Source organism: Falco peregrinus, chromosome 4 (genome assembly GCF_023634155.1).
Source record: "Falco peregrinus isolate bFalPer1 chromosome 4, bFalPer1.pri, whole genome shotgun sequence".
NCBI lineage: Eukaryota > Metazoa > Chordata > Aves > Falconiformes > Falconidae > Falco > Falco peregrinus.
In genome coordinates this window covers 56,043,797-56,066,594 of record NC_073724.1, presented here as the reverse complement: position 1 = coordinate 56,066,594, position 22,798 = coordinate 56,043,797, and the positions used below count along the sequence as shown (strand labels likewise).

The 22,798-nt window shown below is 43.7% G+C and overlaps 1 protein-coding gene across 5 annotated transcripts in view; it reads right to left on the bottom strand.

Annotated features, from left to right (window-relative positions):
• The window catches only part of LIMS1 (LIM zinc finger domain containing 1), a 76,469-nt gene that overhangs the window by 26,411 nt on the left and 27,260 nt on the right, over nucleotides 1-22,798 (bottom strand). The window contains exon 1 of one of the 5 annotated variants that reach the window (XM_055802384.1): nucleotides 17,586-17,645. The exons of 2 other annotated variants lie outside the window; for them this stretch is intronic. In XM_055802384.1, the coding sequence (XP_055658359.1) occupies nucleotides 17,586-17,638 (53 nt within the window). In that variant the 5' untranslated portion in view covers nucleotides 17,639-17,645. Of the gene's footprint in view, nucleotides 1-9,648; nucleotides 9,991-16,990; nucleotides 17,175-17,585; nucleotides 17,646-22,798 lie in introns of those variants that run through there. 2 more of the 5 variants (XM_055802386.1, XM_027781349.2) reach the window with 2 other exon arrangements.

Below are 22,798 nucleotides of genomic sequence, written 5' to 3'. Positions count from 1 at the left end.
GTATTTAAAAGACACATAGATGTGGCATTTAGTGACATGGTTTAGTGGTGGACTTGGCAGTGTTAGGTTTAGTTGGGCTCGATGATCTTAAAGGTCTTTTCCAACCTACACGATTCTAAAATGCTGCACTACTGTATTTCTCTTCAGTTTCCTAGCAGCAATATTCAGCTCCTGTCATCTCTCTTTGAAATTCACCAAAAAACTTTCGCTGAATCCTTAGTGTGAGCAAACTCCAGCCTTTGCTTCTGCCTTAGCCATCTACCCCGTGCTAGCTGGAACCCATGTTTTCACAAGCCGAACACCATGACCTGAGCAGTTCATCCAGGAGCTATAATTAATGCCGTGACTCAACATAACAGCCGGCTACCAGGAGAGACTTCCAGTACATCCATGCAGTCCCTTGTAGGACAGAGGTAACTGCGACACCAGGCTTCCCGCCTAGCAGCCACGTCCTTTACTACAGTAACACCACCGGAGACACCACACTGAGGACTGACCCTCAGCTTTACTAACACATCATTTCCACATGTCTCCCCTCTAATATTACTATTAATCTTCACCTCTAGCAACATAACCCCAGAAGCCATTTTTCACCTTCATTTTGTTTTTCTATTTTATATGAGGAAGTGCAAAGCTTTTCATTGCTTGAATTAATATATTTTGGGCAGAAGTCGAACGTGGCAAAGAAAACACTTCCTCAGCTGTTGCTCTTCTCTCACACACATGTTAAATCATAATTACTAGTCACTCTAGGTTTTGGTTTCACATTTTTCTCTTCCCACATTCACTGCAGCATCACCAAGCTTTAAAACCAGCAGAAGATGGCAGACAGCTGAGCCATCTGCAGTTAACATTGCCGAATTAAATAACGGGCCTAATATTCAACACCTGAAAGAGAATAACCTGAAACAGTTTATGTTGCTAAGAGTCAAGCATGAGCAATGTACTGACAAATAAAGCTAATACAAAATAGCATTGCTTTCATACTTCATTACGATGGTCTTAACATTTTGGGCGATACAAACTGAAGGTCTTAATCTTGTACTTTATATTTATTAGCTATTCAATGCTACTAGCAGACCTGTCAAGTAAGCATGCATGAATTTCAGTAGCAGTTAGTGCAAAGCAAGACTTCCACGCATTTCACAAACTGAAGGCTTTGGTAACTATAGCAAGGGGTTTTTTAAAGTTAGGTTTCCACCTCAGCAACTAACTAATCCTGAATGGGTAAAGCAAGAGTGAGTAGTTATAATAAGACTTGTGAGGGAAGATGTAGAAGTTACCCCTCGCAACAGCGTATTGCTGGGATTATCTGAAGGAGCGGCGCAGGTTATTTGCTTGGCAGAACAGAAGCCAAGAGAAAAAGGAAGATGGTGGGGTTACGTGCTTTGCATCAGAGGGGCTCAATCCCTACTAAACCTCCTTTCCCTTTGCTACATACCACAAAGAAGCGGATATAATTTGAGGATTAGCTTTAGAAAGGAATGTATCTTAAAACTAAGCAATTACTTGTAGACTTCAGGCAAAATTCATGACATGCAACCTGGTAACTCATGGCGCTATCCTATCCTGAAGCTGCACTGCTACCATGTCCTTTAAAAAAAAAAAAAAAAAAAAAAAAGTATAAGGAGCAGCTTTTTTCACATATCAGAATTATAGTGTATGCTTCAGTTTCAGAAATCAGTGAGGAGAAACGTACAAAACTATAACTGAAAAGCCAAACATCAAGCAAGACAAACAGCTTTCAATGCAAACTTTCCATACCGGAACAAGAAGGGGACCAGCCAGGGCAGTTTTGAGTCATGACTCCGAGTGGGTAACATTTTTCCAATAGCTGCATAGAAACAGAGTTCAAAAGGTAGACTGAACTCGGATCAAGAACTTTATGATTTATGAAGAGTGTGGCATGCATGCATTTAACATGCTGGAAAAGACAAACATCATTTCACATCCGCTTCACCTTCATCTGTTCATTCCTTGCTGGAACAGGTTGAATCTTTTGAATCTCATTTGAAAGGGCACAGCTGAGAAATGCTGCCAGGTATTGCTAGCTGTGTCTGCCAATATGTAACTTCCTTTGAGGATAATAGCTAATGCTTTTTAATTAATTTTCTTCTAGCTCTATCATGGCCATTACAGCAGAAAGAAAAGGCAGAAAAGCTACAGGGAAATATGTCACAAAAGGCATAAACAAAATTTCTCTTGTTGGACAAAAGGCTCCAAAAGATCATGGAGCTTCATCTCTTTGACATATAAAGACGCATCACAGGGTGATTTAAAATCTGCTAGCAAAGCTGAGCAGTATCATCCAAACACAATGCTCATAAAGCACTGTATATGAAACTGTCATTTCAGAATGCTACCAGGAACTAAGTAAAATCAGAAGTTTCTGCAAACCGGTAGATACAAAGATGAAAACTGAACAATGCCTGAAGCTGCTATGACAAATCAAGCAAAAAAAAAAAAAAATTAACACACAACCATGTGCACTACGGCATCCAATCTTCTTCTCTGGAGACATTCAAAACCCATCTGGACGCGATTCTGTGCAACCTGCTGTGGGTGACCCTGCTGTAGCGGGGGCTTGGACTGGGTGATCTGCAGAGATGCCTTCCAACCCATGCCATTCTGTGACTCTGCAATCAGGTAATACACATGAAAACTCAGTGCATCACGCATGTTTGGGAAATGCCCCGAGATTGCTAGGTGTAAGCCAAGACTGGCAGAGTTAACCAACGGGAAAAACACTGTATGTCACAAACTGTAGGAAGTCCCTGAGCCACAGCTGGCAGCAAGCTGGGATTACTACCAAGGGAAATTCCATAAAAGGCCCACTCTTGCCTTCTACCTCCTTCCACAGGCATCAGCTTTTGGCCACCATCAGAGGCAACATACTTGGCAAGCTGAGCTGTTCACATGTCTGGAGAGCACCATGTACAAGGCTCACAGTCCTCTCGAGGTCACCATGTCTGTTAGCTTTGCATTTCCTAGAACAGCGCAGAGACCACAGGAAAACAAAATGAAATAAAAAGGAACCCAAACTTACGGTCTTTAAGCTTGTTCTCCCTAACGCCTGCAAGCTAGTAATTTTTATTAAGTGGTGACATTGACAGGATTTAGTTTTCTCTCCACTGCAGAATACTTCTGTGCGTAAATACACTGAAGTGTGACTGACTGCATTCAAAGGAGAGCTTAACCATAACGAAGAAAAAGGAGGAATCACAGTACATTTTCTGTAGAGAACACCTCTGATTAACTGTTTTCAAAACACATGAAAGCAAAAGCAGAAAATAGGAACCTACAACTTACCATTAGCCAGCTAATCCTGTAAGAAAGAGCAATGAAAATCCTAATTGCTATAATCATTGAAGCTTAACAATTTATTGAAATCATAGATTATTACAATGAGGCAAGTGTAAAAGGAACAGTAGTAATTGCTTGGGTTTCTGTTACACAAGCAGCTACCTCTGGTCATTTGGAGTCACAGGAGGTGATAGTCAGGTGAGCAAGTCAAACAAAATTGGAGTTATTATGCAACGCAGGAGACAAGGGGTGACAGAGAAGGCAAGAAGAAAAAAAGGGTGTGTTCCTCATGAGTTATTTTCATGCCTAGAGACATGAAAAGTATAGCACAAATGAAAAGTAATGCCTCTGGTCATTTGGCTACCTTGGAACAGAAAATCTCAGTATCACGATACTAAAATAAAACCATGAAACATACTCTTGCTGGCTGGAAGTTACTATAATTAATAACAACAATTCAGTGTTATGGTTACATGTACAAATCCTCTCTTCAATTAGAGCAGCTAGCCGATGAGGCAAACTGTTTTTTAATCAAGAGCTCCCAAGCATCTGATTCAAATTAGTATTTCTAGGTCCCAACTCTCTATTATTCCAGAAGACTTACTAACCACAACAAATGAAGAATTTTCATTTTTTTGTGGCTTAACATTTATTTTCAAGCTCTTCCTCGTTTAATAAATTAGTCTCTTTTTTTACCAATGTATTGAATAATTACTGCTTTACCTGCTGACTCTGGCACCATGAGCACTTACAGAAAGCAGCTATATAAATAGTAACATTTGTGATGCTATTAAGAAACATTACCACTGGAAATCAAATTTAAGAATGCTTCCAGGTGCAGACAGGTCTCTTCTTTCTGCCTTCCCCCATCCTCAGTACTCTAAGGCATCTGAAAACTCAACACATGATTCCTGTTTTCTCTGATTCCTGATTCTCCAGGCAGTCCCCGACCAGCATCTTCTCTCCCTCCTAGGAAGACCAGGTCTTCAGGGGGGACATGCAGCTGGAAACAGCTGCACACCTTGGTGGCTGTTACGTACGGGGTTTTGATGGCAGGCTGAAGAGATTTGTGACCTCACACAACTGCCAAATGCTGTATTTCATGAAGAAAGGGAAGCACTAAGCCCTACTGCACTGCCAATGTTTGGGGGATTTTATTAATTTGATTCTTTTTATAGTCACCTATGAGCTTTGCTGTGCAGAGCCTATCCCCCCAAGGCTCAGTGGGACATAAGAATGTGCTTATGTCTCCTATTTTATCTGCATGGGCATCTGTGTGTGAAATTTTGGGGCACAGCCACATGCCTTCCAACCTGGAGTTGGCGTGCAGGGGCAGGCGGGAGCCTGAATGGACCCCGTAAAAGATTGCCTGCACCTACTCACGCAGATGTACCCATCAGCTTCAGCAGCAGAGAGCAAAGAAAAGGCAGACACTTTAAATCTATTAGTATGGAAAACATCTACAGTGCTTTCTGCAAAACACAACAGAGCAGTGAACTACCTGAGTAACTGACAGCCATCAACTGAAGCTTGCCAATGATTACTTGTTGCAGATGCTGAAATTTACTGTTTGGTAAAAACTTGAAACTAACCTCTTAAAAAGTTGTTTACATTTTTAATCACATTTGAACCCATATGTACTTAGAAAAGAGACCTACCAGCACTATTGATCAAATTGATTTTAACTGTAATTATAAAAAATAAATAAATAAATTACCCCTGTTCTTCCCAGTACCTTTTACTGAGCTTTGGAAATTAATAGTATCAAATTTTTTAGAGAAATAATTCTATTTTTACAAAGACTATGGGATGAGAAGGGGAAAGAGCAAAAGTAGCAAGCATACTTCTAGTTAAGTGACTCCTAATGATTAATCATAAATGTATGCATACAATTTCCTTTGCATCCCGTTTGCTGAGAAAAGCAAGAAAGAATAGCTCAGCATACAGTCAGAAATTTTTACATGCCATTTCTAAAGAAAACACAAGTTGAGATTTATCAGAGATGTCATTTTTTTCCCCCACCAAATCAATATAGCTGGAAAAGGACAAGTCTTCCCCTCCATTCTGAAAAGCAGACTTCTCAGGTTGCGGTTACTTCAATGACTGTTGCATCTGCTGCAGACAAAGGAGAGATGAAGGTGCAGGGCAGCCCCCAGCACTTTGAGCTCTGCACCTGGGGAACATCCTGCGTAGTGAAGGTCTAGGCATTGGTGACCCTAGCTCAAGCAGGGGAAGAGGACTGCATTCAGCATCCCTACCCAGCAGAGGTCTAAACCAAGCACTTTTTTTCACTGTGCAGGTTCAAGAAAATGATGAGCTATCCAGACCACATTTTACATGAGGCAGGGAGGCAGGCTCCAGCTCCCTATAAGGTCAGAAAAGCACCAGGAGCATGTACAGCAGCAGATTAAAAGGCTCCCAGAGAGGTTATGAGGTTTGTTAAGTGATACATGGAGTGGGAGATGTAGAAAGAGAAGCCAAATTTCCCATTCCCATCAATGTGCTGTGCTGTCAGGACAAGGGCTCCTTTCACCTCACTGCAGCTGCAGGGACAGCCTGGGCATGGGTTACCACCAGGAGGAGGTGGGGTGGAGGGGATGAGAGAGGCTCCCTGGGAAGGCAACTCACTCCAGCCTAGGATAGGTTTTTAAAAGAGGGGGATGAGTCCTACCTTCCCACCCCGGTCCCAATCTCAGTTGAGCTTAGGGCTTGCTATTTAAGGCTATAGGTGCCATCCCTTGAAATGTCCTCACTCTCCTCAACTGGGTAGGCTCTGGTGGTCCTTCTCAGCCCCCTCAGGTCCTCACCACTGCCAGCGGGACAGCTCAGCTGCTCAGCCACTGCACCATACCAACTTGCAATGTTGAAGTTACAGCACCAAGCACCAGCCTGTAAACTGCAGCAGGGCAGTGGGAGCAATGCAAGGTGCTGGACTCTGTCTGCAGCAGGATGAGAAATTACAGCAACTGGGTAGGCAAAACGAGCAAAACCATGCACTAGAGTAAGCTCTGCTGCTTGTGAATCAGGCCCTACAGATAGCCACAGATGCGTGAGAACAGTTCTCCTCAAGACGACCTGGCACCTACTTGCTAGAGCAAAAGATTTTTGGAGAGAGACTATTAAATATATTTAAGTATGTATTTAGAAGATGCTACTGTAAATGGAAACCTGACAAGCTACAAAACTTAATGGAAAGAGCCAAGCTATATTCCTATGGTCTTTCCTGCAAAAGACTGAGGGAAATGTGTGTAGAGACTGACTCATCATAAACTGAATAGCAGATCTGGAAGCAAATGATGGGGGTGAAATGACATCAGTGGACACAGATGCAGAAGCTAAAGCTCACCTTCCTGTTGTGGAGCTGAGTCCCATGGCACATGACCTATAATGAAGCTATGTCAACATAAGAAATTATTTTTATACTGTAAAGGTAATTGTTTTAAGAAATTTTGGTTCCTGGAAAATAAAATGTATGGGATACATTATATGATAAACATGCACTCTGTACATGTTTAAGAGTTCCAGTGCATTGCTGCATAGTGCCCTAATTATTAGTGATATCAGGTGGTTTAAGTACAAATGACACTGACAATGTCCCAGGAAGGAGCAAAGACAGAATTATGGCACCAAGCCCCCCCAAAGCTGCTTTGCAGCACTGCCACTGCCAGCGCTTGGCTAGGTTCAGCCACAGTTTGCACGCACACAAGCCCCTGTCCTACCAAGCAACGTCCAGCTCCTGCAGCAATGGCCGGACCCAGGAGCCACAATTACAGCGGTGCTTGCAACAGCAGAGCAGAGGCAGTCCCAGGCACCCTGCAGCCAAGGCAAAGGGGTGTGAGAAGCTGGGTTACTTACTGCTGTTTTGTGCCTTACCAGAGGAACACTCACCCCAGCCTAGATGCCAGGAAACCACTACCTAAGGAGACACAGACCTCAAAAAGGGCAGGAGAGAGAAATTTCATACTGGGGTAAGGTGTGAAAGGCTGTAAAATGAAAACTGGCAGAAAACCATGCATGACTTCAACAAAGAGTGATTTTCATTTTAATTTTTTTTTAAATACAGAAATTCTCACAGAATATCCTGAGGACATTGGCATCTCGATTACATTTTGGCTCAGGATTAGAAAAATACGGTACTTGAACTGAGAAAGCAGCTTTCAGTAAACTGTTCCTCAAGGGCTGATATTATTTAACACGTGGATTAATATGTATGTAAAATGAAACACAAAGGTACTAGAACAAAGAACTGGGGAGAGAAACTACAGGAGGGCATTGCAAAGCCATGGAGGATGGCAAGCTATATTTAGCAGATGAAAGAAATCTCTTGTCTTTCTTGTGAACTCTGCATACTCTGAAAGTATTTGCTAAGGACAGGCGTCTAAGTGTCACCAGGGAGAGCATATGAAAAAAAAGCTAGAGGTTTCCAGTTTTGGAAAACTACAGAACTTTTTCTCTTCATTCCTGATTGCTCTTTGCCCTGTTGTTACGTCGTTATTCTGTATTTACAATGCCATAGCCTTTTGTCATGGAGGATGCAGTAAAAATGACAAACAAGGCTGCTTGGCAACACACTGAAATATCACAAAATGGGTTAGGAAGGAGCAAGGTTTACTTTGAATAAGAAACAACTTAAGCTGTTAGCAAACATAAGAGAGGCTCTGTCTTTAGGTATGGGTTGTTCCCCTGCTCTAGAAGCATCATCTGACCATGCTCTATTTACCTTCCTGTATCTCCAATACCCTGCCCTGGGCTGATTCATAAGTCCCCTGATTTGCTGTTTCCCCCAACTTGGATTTTATTTCTCAAGATCGAGCCCCATTTCACATATTTCTCATCTTTAACCAGAAGAGGCTCAGGAAAAGATCAAAACACTTAGACTTACACTGGTACAGACAACCCCTTCCCCCCACCCAGCCCAAAAAGGGTCTCGTTCCCATCTTGGTTGTACATACAAATAAGAGAAACGGCAATACAACTGTAGAGAGCTAGTGCTCTTTTGTATGTACATACTTTAAAAAGCGGCTTTCTCTTCCATAAAAACATCTATTCTTCCTCATTCCTGAGCATAAAAAAGTCAAGAATCTCTGCACATCTCTTACTCTACTGATTATTTTTTCACCTATAGTCAAATTAATATAATATATATTGCTAATGCTATTAGAAATCCATCTAGGAAATCAATTCAGAAATACTACTATAAAGAGTTACCAAGCACACATTCAGACCCACAAGTTAGCACATTCCTAGAGCTGATCCTGTATTTCTGCTGTCTTGTGGCAAATAGTATCAGTAGACTACAGTCATATATTTTGCCACAGTGATTTTTAATTAAGGTGCTTGGTTATTACAAAAGGGTAATTTGAATGCCCATTGTACTGAAATTGCTAACTCAGGTAATGAAAGCACAGCAACAAAAACCTTTTAAATTACACAGCACTCCAATCCGATGCACAACCACCACTGAAAAATAACCTAAAAATACAACACAAGAACAGGCATTAGGAGATAGGAAGTACTTCCTCTCCACTGAGGCTTTTGTTAGCATTTACACAGGATCCTTTTCTGCGGAGCTTGAAGCGGGAGGAGATTGCTTTCACACGGAGCACACTTAGAAAAAAAAAAACTTTGCATTTTTACTTCTTTTTTGTGTGTCTGCACTTACTCAGGTTACATACAATTCTTCAATCTCCCTGCTCCAAACAGAGGCTTTTTTGAAAATCCGCTGTTACTCTTTCAAAAGGCACATAGCATCAGGAAGATAACCCAGGACATTAAATGACTTTCCGATATTTGGTCACCCTTCCTGGGTAAGGTCAGGCTAAGTGGTCCTGCTGCATTCTTTTGTCTAAAGCCCTTTCCACAACAAAGAACCCCCCATGAAGAAAGCCAGAGCCCAGGAGCCGACCCAGACCCTCTGCAAGGAAACCAGCCCAGCGGAAGGGCTGCGCCAAGACCCCCCGAGAAGCAGCACAACCCACAGTGCCCGGGTGACCCGAAACTGACTTCAAACCAGACCGAGCAAACTTGTCAGCCTGCAGAAAGTTATACTTGCAAGCGCTGGCTGTCAAAAGGGATCCAGAAGCAGCCGCTGGCTAACATTTGCCCTTCCCAGAGCCAGGGATGGGAGTCACACCATCGCCAAAACCCACAAGGTCACTGTATGGCTCCTGTTATCCTTCCTTTGGGTTTTTTTTTTCTGTAGCGCTTCGGGACTGCTTCTCAATGGATGCGTTTTTTAGTGACTTTCCAGAGCTGTGTTTGCATTTTATTTGATAAAACCACCGAAGCAAGCAGGCTGCCGAGAAGGGCTCGGCGCCCCGGCGGTACCCGTCAACTCGCACTCACCTCAGCTTCTCTTCATGTGACCCGGGCAGTCCCACGCTATCGGGGCGATCCCGTCTCCTTCTGTACAGACCTGAATGTGACAACTCTTTCAGCTGCAAGGCCGTCATATTTCTCCTCTACCTGGAGGGTTGGTTTTTTTAAGGGAGGGGGGGGTGTTGTGCTGTTTTGGCTTTGGGTTGGGTTTCTCCCCCCTCCGCCTCTTCCAGATGTTGCTGCGAGGAGCGTGCCTGCCAAGACGCCTGGAGAGAAGAGTCTCAGCGGCGTGTCGGCACACCTGCGCCCGCCCGAGCTACCAACCTCGGCAGGCAGGCAGGCAGGCAGGCGGCCGCTGCTCGGCTTCCTGTTTCTCATAGGTACACACCCTCCCGAAGGGCACCACATTTCCTTTATCACTCGATCACACCTAAGGGATGTCTGCAACAAGCTCACCCGCTTCCCTCCAGCTCTCTCCGAACTCTCGCTGTCCCAGCAGGCGCAACCCCGCCGTGTGCTGTGCAAAGCAGGCAGTTCTCCCAGCGCCTGCTGCGATCAGCTAAAAAACTCCAGGGCTGCAATGAGCTGTGAACTTTTCCATGCTATAATTTACGATAAAAAGAAAGTCATCAGTGCTATGAAAATTCAGTTACTCAAGCATGTGAGCAAACTCTGATAGGGAGATTAATGCAGCAAAGTGTGCCGCAAAGTAACTTCAGCAACCAGCATTAAAATACTCTATTGGAAACACAACAGCACTGTGCTTGTCAGAAATGGCTCTTTTCCACACATCTTGAAAATCAGAAGAAAACCACAATGTGTTTTTCTTCCTACTCTCAGCTATTAAAACATAACTACTTCAACTATTTGTCATATTTTGTAGTGATGGAGTGTCCTGTGTAATTGTAAAACAGGAATGAAAGCGCTTAAGGTTTCCTGTAAGACAGGAAGGTGACTGGCAGGGATCTGCATGCTCTGTGTCTCACCTTACTTAGTAATTTTTTAGTAATAAAACTCTCCATTTCAACTTAAAAGGAGGCTTCAAAATAGCTTACCACCTTTTGAAACATTTTTACAGTTTGACATTATCCTAGGCAGATATAAACAAAAACTTTATTCACAGTTTCTACTTCTACATTGAGAGTTGCAGAGGGTGTGTTTTTAGAATGAACTTGCATTTAATAAAAGCCAAGAAATGTAATAATTTGCAAGGACTGTTTTGACTAGGATAGGAAACATAGTTTACTATTCAAGTGTTTATTTTGTAGCAGGATACATATAAGAGTATTTCTGAACTCTTGTAATGGAGAAAAGCATAACATACGTAATACTGGGTGCACCACATGACACCAATTTTGTCAGGATTACCAGACTGAACACAGGCACAGTAATTTTATATAATACTATCAGCATGCTTCAGTCTGGAATGTCATCAACATATAATATAAAACATCACACAATGGAAAAATAACAGAAATTATTTTGGAAAAAGAGTCACATAACATGCCAAATAGATAATGGCTGGAAAAATTCAAAGTGATTTATATGATGTTAGAAGGTTGCACACACCGAAATGTCAACAAGTGCTATACATCTGAGCTCCTGTCCTCAGAAAATAAAAGAGGGAATGGTCACGATGTTTGCCTAAACATGCTGCAATCCAGTTTCAAAGTATTTAAAATTGTTTCTCAATATGCAGTAGGATAAGCTTAAACATAATTAAATGCCAATTCCCTGCAGTCAGTCAATCAGCGATTCAATGAAAAGTTAATGCTGTTAGGAGTGGAGGTTAAGGACGGCAGATGACAGACGCTCATGGCACAGCAGCTTTTAGACATTACCAACAGTTTTTACTGTGCTTTAAATATCACTGTACCAATGATTCACCTTTGTCCAAGCAATCAATTTTAGATCATACTAACCTAAAAAGTGAAGACAGTGTACATTTTTTTGCTGTGAAACAGCTATTTGTAAATTAAAGAAATTGAACTATTACCTACAATTGTTCATAATCTTTTATTCACTACAGTAGCACTCTCTCCAGTGTACACTGAATACTTTTGTATTAACACAAATCTATCAAAAATTAAAGGACAACTCTTCACCAACTTTGCTGCAAGTTGCGTTCATGTGAAATACACAGCATTAAAATTCATGTTTATCTGCATGAACAGCCACTGCACTTGGACAGCCTATGGGACAAAGGCTTTTACTAAAATACACTTGGAAACCAGAGCTGCACCAAATTGGTATTATTAAAATTTAAAATCAACACCACCATACAGACCATGTAAATTATAGGAATACAAGAAGTCCAGACACAAAAATGTTTGTTATAGAGATCAAATCCATTGCAACATTTATTTAGGAGGGCAAGATGGTTAGTTTTTTACAACAGACCTGGCAGTGAGCTCCACAGCAACATTATTTCAGTGAACTCCAACAGGGGTCTAAGCTGATTTAGAAAAAGACTTTCCTGGAGGACTTGAGAACAAGCCTAAAGCTTTCTACAAGAAGAAATCCAAACTGGACACCTTTTTTGCCCTAGGGGACTCTCCATAAATTCTCATGAGAGATGAGGTTTCAAGTCTGAAATTACTCAAACAGCCAAACCTTAAGTTCTGAGTATCAAATACATATTGTTAAGGGCCAACTGTTTTTTTGGAGAGATGCTGGAGAATGCAAGTGATATTTCTGCACTCACTCGATTAAAGGTTGCCAGAAAACAACTCGGATGGACCTCACCCTGAAGGAAGAACTTCCTTAGCGAATGTCTCCTTTTACCTTCCAGCCCCTATCTGCTGTTTATAATTCCTTTTTTTGAGAGATTACATTCTTCTCGTGTGGGATGGGGCCACTTGGAGCTTTCACATTCCATCCAAATTTTTGAGGACTGGCCAAGTTACCACAGCTTTTCTTATTACAGGTAACACGCAGCTTTCTTTTACGTCCTGTACTTTGAAGGTTCACTCTTCATTTTCCAGCGCATGCCTCTTCACCGCCTCACTCATGCAACCAACCATCCTCCCACCCCCAGAGAAAGCTAACATTGCTACTGCAATCTGATGGATAGGCATGGTATTATCAGTATTTTATTAGAGGAAAAAAATCACGCATGTCTAAGCAACAAAAGGTAGAACCTAGACAGAAACTATGCAGTTCTTCATTCATCCCAAGCCATAAATAACCTTTTATTACGTGGGACATGGCTCATGCTTGAGTTTTCATTGCAGTCCTACAAAGTATTTGTCTTGATATACCAGGCCTGAAGTGTGCTTTCTTAAATTTATGTGAAAAGTACAGCTTTTCTGGTGACTGTAGGAATTCAGCAGAATTTTGCACTTTAAAAATCATTTAAGACAGGTTATGTCTGGTTACTTTTCACTGTGTTCAAAGGGATGTGAACAGTAATCCATGTAATTGAATTTAAGAATAACAAAAAATACCAAGTATTTCAGATTCAGTACATTTCTTCATAAGTCTGTATTTACAGAGAACACGTTAAGTACAGAAACCAGAAAAGACAAAGTTTTAGCACTTTTATTCCACACAGAGAAGCCTTTACTGAGGTCATTGCTCTTTTTTCCACTCCAGTGCACGTTGTTCTGGGTTTGGGGGTTTTTTAAACTTTGAAGAAACCACCATATTTCAATTAAATTTAGTTGAAGATTTTCAAAGTGATAGAAAAAGCTGTTTTCAGGGCAGCATAAACAGTCAAAAAAATAATCAGGAGAGTGTTATAAGAACAGTATAGGAATATCAATAGCATGCACACAGTTAAAAGGTGACTGCAATGGAGGAGCATGTTTCTGCATCTTTCATCGCTCACCCAGCTTATCACAGGGATGAGTCTCCAGAGAAACGTGTCCAGGAACATTGGTTTTCTACTGTTTCTCACAAGGTTTGAAGAAAATCACTTTTTAAAGCCAAGGTAAAGGCTTGTACATCAGTGGGAATGCACAGGACTCACTGGAACAAGTGAAAGAAGGTGGCAATAACCCTTCCAGCAGTTTTGCCAGAACCACCGAAGCACCCAACTGATGTGCCAACCACAAATGAAGCTTTATGCCTCTCTGAATTAGGCTGCTGAGGCGAGTCCCCACAGATGGGTTTGGGTGTTGGGGAATAGCATACTGTGCCTTGGGTCCCCGCTAGGGCAGGCGGTGATAAAAGGAAATGAGCAGAGAGAAATCAAGCCACAAATCTAAGGATGCAAACCTTGAAAAAAAAATTTCAAAGCTTCAAGGGAGCCTAAACTGTTGATTCAAGGAGTTAAGTAATTAACTATCTACATGTTTCCTTCCTTGTCTAATGTGACTCCAACATCTGCTTCTTCCACTCAGCAATCAATCCTGAAGCACACACATTTAATCTGCAGATTAGGTTAAGTACTGAGGCACTTGAACTATATACCTAGACACCACAAAGCAGTGCTTTGGATTTATGTCCATGCTCTAGCTGACCAAGCATGTTTGCCACAGTTTAAGGTAGTTGCTGGGGTTTTTTAAACCTCTTCTATGGATTCATGCCCCTGCCATACAATGTAAAGTAAAAAACCTACATAACGGTGTGCTCTGCATCCTTCAGAGCAGTGACACACTCAACCCACCAAAGTCCTTTGGGGTTTCAGGGGGCAGAGGGAAGGCAAGGAGCTGCTGTGCTGAGCATGGGGTCCCTCCTTGTCCTGGCAGAACCAAAGGCATTTCCACCTCCACTGCAGGCAGCCCATGAGTTTTGGTGAGGCAAGGCAGAGGTCCCTGCTCTCATTCCAACTATTCTATTCCAATAATAATAGAAAAAATATAAAAGCAAGCATGGGAAAACGTTCTGGCTACCTGAGTGAGGCAAGGTCTCTTGGCTGCCTCCTCCAAGCTCTCTACACACGCTGCCCCATGAATTCCTAAAATTCAGGGAAAAAACACCCTGCAAAGGCACATTTTTCTCCAGCAAGTGGAATCCTACTTTAGCTGAGCTTTACAATACCTCCCTCTACCGGGAAAATGCTGCCTTATTTCTCAATGCCAGTATTTCCCTCTACAGCCAGAGGGAGGTATGCATTAACCCGCGTATATTTTAATAATTCAGACTGGGGCTTAGCTGAGAGCAGAGAAGAACGACAGACCAGCAGCTGAAGATACAGGTTAGCATTATAGCTAGAAATGTATGCTGTTCATCAGTGGATAATCAATGCTTGAGTAGCTGTGCAAAGAAGAATCCATGTGACACAGCATGAATCAATTTTGTCCTGCCATTTATACATAACCCTCTTTAAAAAAAAAAAAAAGTGATAAGCATGCTGGCAAGCAGTTGAATCTTTAAGATAGGTACAATTAATCAAATGGACCCTGAACTCCATGGCATAAACATCTTTAAAAAGAGAAAAAAGAAAACGGGAAAAAAAAAAAGAAACCAAAAAGATGGGGGAAGGGAGGGTTTAAAGCCACCAAATTCAGAGTTTAGGTTAATCTTCATAGCCTAGAACATGTAGAAAAACACATGCAATTCCCAATCTGCATATCTAGATATGGGACATTCCCTTCAGAATAATTTTTAGTCTTGGGATTAAAAGCTTCTTCCCTTATGAGATTTTCAAACAGAGTCAGAAATATACTTTTTACATTTAAGCACTTTGTTTATGATGCATGAAGATGCTAAGTCTGAAAAAGAAAATTAGAAAGTCCTATCTTTAAACAAGGTGACTTGCATCCTACTACTGTATATATATTCAGGATGTTTACTTCACTGTAATGGGATAAAATGCCTTTGGAAATTGGGGTAAAAAGCCCCTGGTGCCAGCTGGCTTACTGGGCAACTGAAAGTCCCCCAGCAGATGACACAAAAGACTGAGGAAGCCCCCAAGACAAAGACAAAGACAGAAGCGAACCTGAAAATGGGTGGAAAGTGAAAAAAAAAACCTGCCCAGAGAACTGCTGCCCCAGATACCCTGTGGAATTACCTGCTCTGACAGCCAGTTTGTGCCCTGAAAGCCAGCAAGCCCTTCCAGGGCTGCAGAACGGCTGACAAAGCTGTTCCAGACAGGCAACCACTGAGACCTGGTTTTGCTGGAGATCTAGTGGGGCATCTCAAAACAGGCCTCAGGCTGACTCTGCCTTTCCACTGAAGGAATATAAGGACCATTAGGAAGTCTTCATTTTTGTCCAAAACATCACTCATCAGGATTAAATCAATGCAAACAAAGCCACAGCAGCCTATAAACTGCTTATTCTGTTGACTGCCCAGCAATTATTCTCCTGGCCCCTTTGTTTTCCATCTCACAAATAATTTTCAAATTACTAACACTACATTACAAGTAGAGAAAAAAAAGCCTCTTATCAAGGTTTTGTGTTCTTTACACTGAAATTAAATTAAATTGCCAAGGGGAGAAAATGGCATGCTCACCATGAGAAGGATGGAAGAGATGCTGGTGACCCTGAAAATGTGCACATGCTTTGAAGGCACCACCACCACATTGCACACAACCAAATATGACCACCAAAGTAGCAGGTGACACTACTTTAAGGCTGTGAGTGCTGGGGTTTTGGAAGAACAACCCAACCCTGAGCTCCTGAGAGGGTACTGGAGGCTTTAAATGCTGTTGCTTGTAAGAACAATGAGCCGAATGGTGAAGGACAGTCAATTTAACAGCCCTGAGGAAGCACTGATCCTGACTGTACATCTGTGAACGTACCATACAGCCACCTCAAATGGTTCCTACTGCCAAAAAACAAGGTAGGGGAAACAAAGGAAAGAAAGTGAAGCAGTGAGGGCACAGAGAAAACACTTGAGATAGCACAGGAGACCAGATATGCTAAAAAGTGGTCCTATACTCTGACCACCATTTCCAGGAAAGGTAGAAAGCAGTGGTTCCTGTGAGATGATCACCTTTAGAAGGTCAGAGACTAGTAGTATGATGTTTTCTAGTGTAAGAACTAATGTACTCTCTAAAGCAGAACATACAAAGTAGCTCACGTGTCTACAAAAATGAAGCTGAATACATGTAAACACTTAAGAAACACAGGCAAAGTGCAATTTTCAGCCACTCAAAAAAAATACCTTTAAGTGTAGGCATTTTCATTTTAAAGTTATTAAAACTTGTAATCCATATCCATGCAGAAAAAAATCCACACTGAGAAAGAAATTCACAGTGCGAAAAAAAATGAAACTAATTAATCCTGTAAATTCAGAATAATGTAAAACAGAAACACCACCACCCTCCCCAATGCTGCAAAAATTACCTCTGGATTCAGCACAAAAAATAAAAATATGATTTCACACAACTTTTCATAATATTTTAAAGCACATGAAAAACACACTTAAGATTCTTAAATTAGAGCAAAAACCTTAAATCAAAAAAGCACAGCTGCCCTACCGTAAAAGGTTTGCTTCACTGGAAGAGTGACCAACTTCTGAACACAAGACTCCCTCAAATCGTATCAAAAGTGATAAAATTCCTGTAACAGGTGGGACAAAACTATTCCTTCCACTGGAATTACACTTTCAGGTTCAATTACTTTGTCGCAGTGCCCTCTTCCTCAGCCACCGCCAATTATCCCATTGCTCAAAAAACCCCATCAGCAATGAGTCATCTTCAAACCGACCATGAATCTTCTGTTCTGGGTGGGGACAAAAACACTCCAGAATGGCAATGGATAAAAAACTACTGGGAATACCAGGGCTCCTTTACACATTTCAAGAACGATGAAGGACTTTTCTCAAAGCTCTGTTACCAGTGCCGCTCGCTTTTAGTAGTAATAAAACCTAGCAAGCAAAACTATTATCCATCCTCTTCCTAACTCTATTTATCACCATTCCCATGTGTGGCTCCTGTTTGTTAGAACTTCCCCAAGAATGGCTAAAAGACTGTAGAATTAGTTGCCAAGCTGCCAGCTTGGAAAGCAGAACAACATGCACTGAGGCAGACATGACAGACAGACCTCAGCCCGAGTGACTGGGTGGACACTTACCAGCACCGTGTAGCCTCGCTGGCAGCAGGTTCACAATGAACAGCCTTTCCCATATATAGCTTTACACTGAATACTCACTGTTCACATGTTATTTTTGTGGTTATGACTGGTAGTTGTGATAAAATTTTTTTAAAAAACAAAAAGTGACTTGGCAAACCACTTCCTTCTTTCCCCTGTAAAAATTTGATGCTGTAAAGAACAGGGAAAGTCCATCAAAGCTCACAGTTCAGCTCCTCAAATTGTGTCACGACAATTCTCCATCTCAAAACCATCAAGGAGAAAGAAAGAAGCAAATCCTCTATCCCACAAGAAAGGGTTCAGCTTTAGTTATACCATCGCTATTTTTTAAATGACAAAAGTACAAAACATGGAGAGGGAACAGCCAACAGCTGTGGAACCACTTCTTGGGATCACTGAGGTGTTTTCATCCTATACATTTCCTGATATTCCAGCGACTAAAGATGACTGTGACAACTTCAGTCCCTCTGGAGGTATACATTAACTTCTGGTTTTTTACAGTGTTATTCTAGGGACAAAGAGAAAAGGAACAGGCAACAACCCTGTGTGCCTAACCCCAGACATCTCAACAAGCATGACAGGGTCCCAGGTCCCTACTGCACAGGGCCACCTTATACCACCACAAGCACTTCTGTCAATGCCAAGGGGAGAAGGAAGACCCTCTCTCCCCACCTTCCCACCTGTTGAGAAAGGAGGGAAAACCCTCCAGTCCTCTTCTTTTCTGAGACAAAGACAGCCAGTTTCACTCTCCATCTCCTGGAAGACCACTGCCATCTCTGACAACCTCAGCACAAGGCAAGGACTAACTGGGAACAGAAAATCACCACCACCTCCTAGAGAAGGTTAGGATGATCGACCTGCACAACCAAGCAAGAGTTGAGCTGTGTCTCTCTCTTGCGGACAGAGGCTCAAAGTCAGTTTTCCTAAAGCAATCTGGATCCCCTGCATGCCTCAAAGGCCCCAGGCAATCCTTTGCAGCTTAAAGCAGCAATATCCTCCAGATCGACAATGTTCCCCTGCCACTCGCTGCACAGAGCTGTATCAAGTGGAGCTTAAAACCTCGCTCACTGCCAGTGACGGGGACAGAGAAACAAGGCCTCAACATGACCTCCACAGGGGACATGCAGGACATGCCTGCAGGCAGAACTTGTCCCCAGCTCTGTTCGTACAGCAGTATGGCTCCAGGCCACTTACAAGAGCAAATCTACCCACCAGCATTTTCTACTGCATGCTCATAATAACCTGCCTTTTGGCTTGCTACTGTTACAGAAAAATAAAAGTATAGTTTTTATATATTGTGCAATCCATTTAAAGGCAGCTTTCTTCCAGGTACATATTGGCTTGGACAGAGCAAGCCAAAAAGTTTTTACAGGTTTAACAGTTTTAATTGCAAATATCTAACCCTCATAACAGTATTTTACCACTCATTGACACTAATGGTTACAAAGTATGTTTATAAAATTTACACAAGAATTCAAGAAAATGGGTATTTTTTTTTCTTGGTCACTCAGAAGGTTATTTATTAATTTGTCTGTTTATGGACAAACATAATTTAAAAAGCAAATACATCATGTGAAAACATGACTGGTTGCCCTCCATGCTCCCAAACTGTGAAACTAAGTAGAGCCAGCCCCAGAACTATAGCAGCATTTAATGGAGAAACTGATGTGCTGCCTTCAGACATAACATTTGTGCTGGCATTCAACAGTGACCCTAAAAGCAATACAGAGATATTCTCTATTCAGATATTTTAAACTGTACTTAGTGCACTGTTACGTGTTCATCTGCAAAATTCAATGCATCTTGGTGAAGTCTGGTGCACAAGACCTTGCCTTCTTATGAGATTTTTGGCAGATAATGCACATGCATCTCATTAATCTTTCTTACCTGCTTTCACCAAATAATGCTATGAGGGGCCTCATTTAATGAGTCTCTTTTTACTTTCCCCTATCCACCACATCTCTCTACATACTGCTTCTTGCTCCTTCTTTCTGTCTCCAGGCCACTTAACATTACCGCTAACCCTTTTCTGTGGGCAAATTAACAATGTAAGTTATCTTTCCAAGCTGCTGTTTCCCATACTATCGCATAGCACTTCCTCATTTGAACAACTTCTCTCCTGCAAAGGCCCTTCAAGTACAAAAGCAGCAGCAAAGTTGCATTAAACTTATCATTGGATAGTTGCTAACCTAGGAGAAAGAATGCACTACAGCTTTGTCTCTCAAAATAAGGTAGCAAATGTCAATGTAACAGCAGTTTGTTCTCAAAGATGAAGAAAATCACAATAAACCACTTCCATACAGAATCAAAGAGAGGCCTTGCTTGCTATTGCAATGCATGTTATTTCATATATTACTCATATGCCAGCAGTTTCACTTTTATAGGAAGACAAGGGCAGTTTGCTGATTCATGATAACTGTAAAAGCTGCAAGACTTCACAAAGAATGCCAATAAGCATCTGTTAAAAGGTAACTAGGAAAACAAGCATTAACTCTTCAATTAACACTTTTTAAAGCACGTCTGAGCCATTTATTAACCAGTTTGGCTTGGCTAAACTATGTTTTGTAATTTTGTTCACTTTGCAGTAGTTGGCCCTACTGTATCACCAATCCGTTTTCTAAAAGGGCTGTGCTAAAAGAAAACCTGTGAACAAAGCAAGCCTATCAGCTTGATTCTGGCACCAGGGCTTCCAGCACCAGCAGAAGATGGGATAAGCAGCTGTGGCTTTACAGTGATGATGAAGCTCCTGAGGTAGAAGAGAATGAACTGGACCTGGGCTAGGCATGAAATTAGATCAGTGGTGTCAAGCAAAGGTTGACTGTGGGAAGGAACCATTGTTTCAGACCCACATTCCCCACAGTATTCTTCTTTGCTCCTCTAGCAGGCCACCATGAACCAGAACAGCAGCATATGGGTGGAGACAGATCCCCAGGGCTGCTCCAGGCTGCTTAACACTTTGCAGCTCCTGGCCAGGTCTGCGTCCTCTCTGCTTCAGGCAGCTTGTGTAACCCTCCACAAGAAGATCTTTGAGGTGCCCGCATTGCCAGGAGCTGGAGGAGAAGCCAGACAGTCATACCCTGCAGCTGTCTGCCTTGCCACCCTGTGAGATCACCATTCCTGGAGCAAAATAAGCAGAAGGAAATACGTACACATGCCTCAGCTGTTCCAGTTCACTGAGGGTGTATACATGAGATGACTGAGCTGATCTAGAAGCTCACCATCACTGAAAGGGCAAAGTCTACTTCCTTTTCTCTCCTTCTGACGCTACTCCTTCCTCCACCACCACACTCCCTCCCCCTCTCACTCCACCCCAGCCCCAAGGAACATGTTGCATGGGCTTTAGGCCATCTCCTGTGCCTCATGAGAGCCCTCTCCTGGCCTACACAGCCTGCCAAACCAGCGTAAGACTCGGGTTTGGGGGGTAGGTTAGTGAATGCAACTAGTACAGAGCAAAGGACCCGTGAGCCCCATACCCAGCATAAGGGAGCAACTTGCAAGAAGCATCATATGTAAACTCTGGAAGCGTGTGTTAGATGAGCAGACGGTGGATTAAGAACAGGTTGAATGGCAGAGCTCAGGCAGTTGTGACCAGCACCACAGAGTCCAGCCAGAGGCCTGCAGCTAGTGCTGTTCCCCAGGAGTCAGTACTGGGCCCAGTCCTGTTCAACTTATTCATCAGTGACCTGGGTGAAGGGACAGAGTGTGCCCTCAGCAAGTTTGTGGATGATACCGAACCGGGAGGAGTGGCTGCGCTGCCATTCAGTGAGACCTGAACGGCCGACTCTCGTTGGGCAGAGAGGAACCTTCACTGAAGTTCAACAAAGGCAAAAGTGTAAGGTCCGGCACCTGGGGAGGAACAACCCCATGCACCAGTACAGGCTGGGGGCTAACCTGCTGGAAGGCAGCTCTACAGACAAGGACTAGGGAGTTCTGGTGGACCCCAAATTGACCACGAGCCAGCAGTGTGTCCCCATGGCCAAGGCCAATGGCACGCTGGGGTGCATGAGGAGCAGCGTGGCCAGCAGGTCGAGGGAGGTGATCCTCCCCCTCTGCTCTGCCCTGGTGAGGCTGCACCTGGAGTGCTGTGCCCGGTGCTGGGCTCCCCAGTTCCAGAGGGACAGGGAACTACTGGGGAGGGTCCAGTGGAGGGGTGATGAGGGAATGGAGCATCTCCCTTGTGAGGAAAGGCTGAGGGAGATGGGCCTGCTTAGCGTGGAGAAGAGAAGACTGAGAGGGGATCTTACCAATGCATACAAATATCTTAAGGGCGAGTGTCAGGAGGATGGGGACAGGCTCTTTTCAGTGGTGTCCAGTGACAGGACAAGGGGCAACGGACACAAACTGCAACACAGGGAGTTCCACCTGAACGTGAGGAAAAACACCTTGAGGGTGACGGAGCCCTGGGACAGGCTGCCCAGAGGGGCTGTGCAGCCTCCTTCTCTGGGGACATTCAAACCCACCTGGACACGACTCTGTGCAACCTGCTGTGGGTGACCCTGCTGTAGCAGGGGCTTGGACTGGGTGATCTGCAGAGATGCCTTCCAACCCTGACCTTCCTGTGACTCTGATCTCCCCATTTCAGCAGAAGTGCCATGTTCCCTCAGCGCGGGTGCCCTGCGCGGGGATGAGGGCCACGGGACTGGCAGACACCCTGCGGGCTGGGGAGCAGGGGGGGGCGCGGGAGTGGGGGGGAGCAGGCCATGGGCACGGGTGTACTGGAAGAGAGGGGAACTTTGCGAAAACTTTGTTTGTCGTCTTTTCAGGACGCTTAGATCCCAGCCTTGTCCAGGTCTGCAATCATCTCTCCCAATGAGCCGCTATCAGTAAAGCACTGGCAATTAGAGGGCGGCCCTCGTACATTTCAGAAGGCACCCGCATGCGAACTGCGCGCGTCCCCCTGCGAAGACCCAGCCGGGTAAAACGCCCGGCTCAGGGGCGGTGCAGAGCCACGGCCCCCTGCCCCTCACGCCGAACGCTCCTAAACAGCTCCTGCAGCGCCCCGCCCGCAGCCACCGCCGCCCGCCGGCGGGAGATGCGGCCCCGCAGGGGGAGGCCCCGCCTGCAGCCGCGGGCTGCCCCGGGGGCCGTGCCCCGGACCCACGCCGGGGAGCCGTCTTAGCCCGCCGTCCCGCCGCGCTCCCACCGGCAGGGGGAGCCGCCGTCCCTCAGCCGCAGCCGCCGCCTCACGGCCCGCC